Below are 6,683 nucleotides of genomic sequence, written 5' to 3' on the forward strand. Positions count from 1 at the left end.
GCCAGAAAAAAGCCATTGCTTAAAGAGAAAAATAAGCAAACATGTTTGGTGTTTGCCAAAAGGCATGTTGGAGACTCCCCAAACAAGAAGGTAGTCTGGTCAGATGAGACTAAATTGAGCTTTTTGGCCATCAAGGAAAACGCTATGTCTGGCGCAAACCCAACACCTCTCATCACCCCGGTGGCAGCATCATACTGTGGGGATGTTTTTCATCTGCAGGGTCTGGGAAACTGGGCAGAATTGAAAGAATGACGGATGGCGCTAAATACTTGAGACCTGTTTCAGTCTTCCAGAGAGTTGAGACTGGGACGGAGGTTCACCTTCCAGCAGGACAATGACACTAAGCATACTGCTAAAGTAACACTCAAGTGATTTAAGGGGAAACATTTAAATGTCTTGGAATGGCCTAGTCAAAGCCCAGACCTCAATCCAATTGAGAATCTGTGGTATGACTTAAAGATTGCTGTACACCAGCGGATCCCATCCAACTTGAAGGAGCTGGAGCAGTTTTGCCTTGAAGAATGGGCAAAAATCCCAGTGGCTAGATGTGCCACGCTTATAGAGACACACCCCAAGAGACTTACAGCTGTAATTGCTGCAAAAGGTGGCTCTACAAGGTATTGACTTTGGGGGAGTGACTAGTTATGCACGCTCAAGTTCTGTTTTTATGTGTTTTTTTTCTTGTTAGTTTCACAATAAAGAATATTTTTCATCTTCAAAGTGTAAATCAAATGATAGAAACCCCCCAGAAATCAATTTTTATTCCAAATTGTAAGGCAACAAAATTGGAAAAATGCCAATCGGGGTGAATACTTTCGCAAGCACTGCATTTATACTTTAATACAGACAATGAACAAAGCCATCTAAAATGTACATTGGCCACTGTGAAGAGAAAACAACCCACTGAAGATAGCTGACTTCATCATAAATCGCATCAAACCAACATATATTGCTGACTTACATCTCACATCCAGCAGTATTGGTGTAGATGTGCCTTGCCCCATACCACAGGAGTAGCTCCCAGTGTCATTAGGGGAAAGTGGACCTAGGGGATACTGCCCACCATGGACACCAGAGACACCAGGAAGTGGGCGGCCATCTTTAAACCAGAGGAACTCCATTTGAGGAGGGTTACAGGTGGAGGTGCAGGCCAAGGTGACGTGGTCTCGCTCCTTAACGGGGCCATTTTCATTTAACTTTAGGGATTTACCTTTATTTAACTAGGCAAGTCAGTTAAGAACAAATTCTTATTTTCAATGACGGCCTAGGAACAGTGGGTTATAACTGCCTGTTCAGGGGCAGAACGACAGACTTGGACCTTGTCAGCTCGGGGATATGAACTTGCAACCTTTCGGTTACTAGTCCAACACTCTAACCACTAGGCTACCCTGCCGCCCCATAAGACTGACATAAAGAAGATACATGTATAACAAATATTGGACATGTTGAAGGGTTAATGACTGACCATCCTAGGTTTTGTAATACCTTAATTGTTTAGTGTGATGACATGTACACAAATCTAGATTTACCTGGTATTGTCAGGTCCACACCCCACGATCCTGTAAATCCCTGAGGGGGCTGATTACGTCTATTTGCCTCAAATCTGAAGAAGAATCTGCCACTGTCATCTTCAGTCACATTGTTGAGTTTCAGTGTGCAGTTATTGTCTTGGTCATAAAACTCTGTTCTTCCACTGTATCTTGATTTATTAGTCAGTCCAGATGTGTTAAACACTCCATCTCCTTGCTGTGAGCCATCTAGTTTTGTATCGCCTCTCGGAGTGAACCATATCTTTCTTCCAACTATCTGGGTAGCTGGGTAGCTGTATGTACAGTCAAATACCACTGATGAGCCTTTTGATGCACAGATAACAGTAATCCTGTCCCTGTCACGGTACCAGACAGACCAGGGCTGTGCCAGTGTGCCTGAAAACAGTGATTGAAAACATCATTGTCCTTGTGATGAGAATACCCTAACCCTAACATGTATAATTAACTGAAACAAAGATAAAACGGTACCTGGCAGGGAGAGTAGAGTTAACAGAGATAACTGTAGAATATATTGACAGTGCATAGTGGCTTTAGCCCTGTAGGAAAGAGAGTTGTATTCCAGAAAATATGTAATCAATACAATCTTTGATGCAAGAACGTAGTACCAACAGCTGTGTGTTATCTGACCAGCAGTGTCCGTTTGTGGAGTAGTACTGATGTCAACATAAAACATTTATTTAGCTGAAATTACTGTCAAACGTATGCTGTTTGGAGAGAAAGAAATTCCAATAGCCACAACAATACCATAACCAAACCACCAAACTGATTTGTGTTATTTTGCAATAACACCCACTCGGCAAAAACTGGTTGAATCAACGTTGTTTCCGAAGTAATTTCAACCCCCAAAAACTACTTTATGACATTGAATTAATGTGAAAAATTGATTGGATTTGCAAAAAAGTCATCAATATAAGGTCATTGTCTTTTTTTCACCAAACGTTTAACCCAAAATCCAATGACATGGTGACACGTGTTGCTGATTTCACGTTGACAACTCAATACCTCACAAGTAATAATTCAAAACTAGACGTTGAACTGACATCTGTGCCCAGTGGGCAGAGGCAGTATATAATATGGCATGGCATATACAAGATTAATATACTCAACAGTTTTGTTTGAATGAATTGAGAGGTTTTGAGTTATCTGATTAAACCAAAACTGTAGTAATTCCACCATTACTACTAAATGTAGGATAAACAGATGACACAGACTCATTTTGCTGCTATATGTTTATTATTAGGCTTTTGAAAGTTGTGAAGGTAATAAAATAATGTATATGTTGAAAGATAATGATAAAATTATTCCACTCTGAAACCTTATAACTGTATGAAATTGATTAGAATCATAAAATGATAATCTGATGATGTGTGTAGTTTTAGTCAGAATTAGATTAAACAATGTATCTGTATAGTGGAAAAACACAGGCTGTCTGAGCAAGGCGTAGCTTAGGATTTGAACTTGTATGCGTGTGCCGAAGAAAAAAACTGTGTTAAACTGTGTTTGGACCGACCTGGCTAGGCGTCTGAGGAACCTATGAGAGCATAGGGAGTACTTCTCAAGGTTTCCTTCATCTCGGGGGGAATGGAACTGTTGGCTGGGCAGTGATACACAGTGGTGAGAACTATAGAGATAAAACTCACCTACTGTTTGTGTGGAAGTATGTGTGTAGGATACCTACTGTTTGTGTGGAAGTATGTGCGCAGCTATAAAGTGTATGTCTTTGTATAATGGATTTAAGAATATTCTCTGAATAAACTGTACTATCTTTTTGCCTAAACTGAGCCTTTGACTAATTATTATTAAACCCGTGGTTTTACAGATCTCGGGGATTGGTCAGAGCTATTGATTGTCAGTTATTATCATTGGGATTGAAAATTCTCTTGACTAAAGGATAGACAGAGATACATGCATACAGAGATAAACTGATCAAAATTATGGGATTATATTTGGATTATAACAAATACAGAGTTAAATAACAATTCCATGCATGAGTACTCATAATCCCTCACAGCATTATATAGTTCAGAATATGTTATCACATACAGAAGGTCGTTTGAAGGTAATTTTACTATTTTATGTTGAAATGCTTTAGCCTACAACCTGGACATGAAAGGGAAGTTTTTAAAGGATATTTTGGAGCCATGAGAGTTTATTTGAAAATTAAAATGTTCTAGCCTCCAAACTTGATATGTACAGGTTTTCCATATTTGTTAAGGAGTTTTTCGATCCATGACTGGTTGTTTGAATCTTTGCTGCTGATAATGTAACAGCCCCTGACCCCCTTCACCACCGCACACGTGGTCTTCGGACCGCAGGGCGCCACCTCACAGGCCATCTCGCCGGAGTTACAGCTGCAGTGGTGGTGGCAGTTCTCCTTATAGAAGACCTCGCCGGACACAAAGTAGCGACCCTTGTGGTGACAGCCACAGTTCTTCACTTGGACACACTTGTCATCGCTCTGCAGGAAACCAGGTTTGCATTGACAGCCCTCCCCTGGAGGAGTGGTGCATCCTGGGGCGGAGGACATGGAATAGCATGTGGCCGGGCACCCGGAGGCCGAGAGGCTGTAGACACTGTTCTCTGGACAGGGGAGGTCTGAAAACACACAGTGAGAAAGAAAGGTCTGTGGAATCAGTTACAATTTTACAGTTTCAGGATTTCATTTAAAATGTAGGGTTTAGAATTTGCAGTCTTTATTTACTGTCAGATTCCTGTTTAAAGAATTTATGAATTGCGACTCATCATAAACCTGAAGATTAGTGATACAAAAAGCAGAGGACTTACGGCAGAAGTCTTTACTCCTCCAGACCTCAATTTTCCCTCCCTTCTCCTGACACTCTTCTACATAGTTGGTGATGATGTCACAGGCTGCCGTCAGTAGGCCGTTGTTGAGGATCATGTCATATATGCAGTCTTCTTTGTACTCATCAGAGTCCACTCTACCAATACAGTCTCTGAGGGGACCACTCTTATCCACAATGACATCACAGGCGCTGACATATTTGGGCTTTATAAGGGGGATGTCTACAACGGCACAATCTTTGCACTCGTGGGAGCAGCCCGGTACGTCAGCTACCCAGTAACTGTTTCCAAACTCCTTGGGACTCATGGGCTTTTTCCCGCTGGGCAGAAGCAGGTCGTCATCAGGGTCGTCATTGAGGTTGCCACAGAGACCACAGATGGCGTTGTGGTAGGTGCTCGGGACCTTCACCCTCACCTCGCTGGACCAGTCGAAGGAGACCTTGAGACCGAAATGAGTCTCCAGAACAGCAAAACGTCTGTTTCTGTAGATCTGAACCTCAGTGTTGTTGGAGTAGTATGGCAGAGATGTCAGGACATCGTTCACCTAAATACAGTCCAGTAAAAATAGAGAGTAGAATGGATACTATTCCGTAAGACTGTTTTTTCCCCCTTTCAAAACAGGATATTATACAAAATAGATAGCACCTTTATTACTCACCAGAACTTTGCCGTGATAATCACCTGTGACGGTGTAACTACTTCCCAACACAATGACAGTCACCACCTTGGCGTAGGAGACTCTGGTGCTGCCCCTGTTGTTGTTCTCCAGAGTCACCTCAAAGCTCTCCAGATCGGGATCTTTGGAGCAGACCCCCGCCAGCTTGTAGATACAGTTTCCCTGGAAGTCGAAGCGCTTCCCATCAAAGGTGCGGAAGTGGGGGTCCCCCTGTGCTGAGCAGGTCTTGAAGCTGAGGGGGTAGCAGTCCTGAACCCCGTTGACCACTTCACAGTGCTCACTAGCCTTGCACTTCCTAGGCATACACACCAACTTCTGTGTGGCTCCGTCGCACACACACTTACTCTGACATGTGTTGCCCTCCCAAAAGGTTTCTTCAGGCAGGTAGTAATGGTCATTGTGTGTACAGCCGCACCCTGTCTGCTTGATGACACAGTGTTCACCACTGAGCACGTAACCCATGTCGCACTGGCAGCCTTCCACACAGACTTTGGAACAGTCGGGGACATTGGGAATGGCACAGGTAGCAGGGCAGGCAGTGCCACATAGCTCATAGTGGCTGTGGTATGGGCAAGCCAGGGCTGTTTGAGTTGAGAAAAAACAAACATCAAATGTAGTCCTAATACATTCTGCAAATTCATTTGACACATTATACACATTTCAGAATGTCTGAGTTCCTAAATGTGATGTTTTGTTTTAGCTGAGAACTTACGGCAGTCGGAGGCCTTTCTCCACAGCGGTGAGACTACAACCCCAGCCTGCTGACATTTGGCCACGTAGTTAGCCAAGGTCTCACACAACACTTCCTGTCGACCCTCATTCAGACACACATCATAGAGGCAGTCTGAGGCAAACTCCTTCACTGGCACTTTCTTATGACACTGGTGAAATGGGCCCCTTCCGTCTGTCATCAAACCACAGTACTTTGGTCCAGTATAAAGTGCCCGGTCTGTTTCTGAGCACGTGGGGCAGTTGCCATTACAGACATGCCGGCAGAATGGATCACCGTCAGCAACACTCCAGGATGCCACCCACGCCGTGGTATTTGCCGAAAGCACACCTGTGGGAGTGGTGAAGTCGTCTGTTTTGTTACCATTGTAGTTGCCACAAATGCCACCGAGGTTGTCGTAGTAACTGCTGCTGATGGTCACCATGAAGAAGGCGGTCCAGTCAAAAGTGATCTTCAAGCCAACATCTGTCTGGATGGTCCCTTGGATACCAGACTCTGTGATTCTGATGCTGTCAGACTCCAAACTCACAGGGAGGTCAGACCTAATGCCATCAATCTGAGACAAGAGAGAGAGAAGAGGAATTAAAGAGGACTTAAAGTGGATGGAGAGCATAGAGGATTCTTACATTCAACTTCAACATGGAAAATCTGAATCAAGTATAACTGGAAGCCACCCACCTCCACTGTCCCTCTTTGGCCACTGAGAATGGTGATCCTGTGACCACTCAGGTCTATGTTGGCTGATTTGAGGAAGGAGCCCTTGGAGTTGACTCGCGGCTCATTCTTAGTCTGGATGCTGAACTGAGGCAGGGAGGGATCTTTGCCCGTCGTATTCACCAGGATGTAGGAGCAGGTACCCATGAAGGAGAAGGGCTGGCCATCGAACGTGCTATAGTGAGGGTCACCGAACAACCAGCAGTAGGCC

At 43.9% G+C, this 6,683-nt stretch overlaps 1 protein-coding gene across 1 annotated transcript; it reads right to left on the reverse strand.

Moving 5' to 3' along the window:
- Positions 1–2,697: 2,697 nt before the first annotated feature.
- Positions 2,698–6,677, reverse strand: LOC139423379 (IgGFc-binding protein-like). The gene is made up of 5 exons (XM_071175094.1): positions 6,437–6,677; positions 5,741–6,314; positions 5,011–5,609; positions 4,335–4,896; positions 2,698–4,145 (listed from the first exon to the last, which is right to left on the reverse strand). Exons 1-5 carry the CDS (start codon positions 6,617–6,619, stop codon positions 3,721–3,723), a joined length of 2,343 nt encoding a protein of 780 aa, XP_071031195.1. The 5' UTR covers positions 6,620–6,677; the 3' UTR covers positions 2,698–3,720.
- Between the last annotated feature and the right edge of the window lie 6 nt (positions 6,678–6,683).

Source organism: Oncorhynchus clarkii, chromosome 2, assembly GCF_045791955.1.
Source record: "Oncorhynchus clarkii lewisi isolate Uvic-CL-2024 chromosome 2, UVic_Ocla_1.0, whole genome shotgun sequence".
NCBI lineage: Eukaryota > Metazoa > Chordata > Actinopteri > Salmoniformes > Salmonidae > Oncorhynchus > Oncorhynchus clarkii.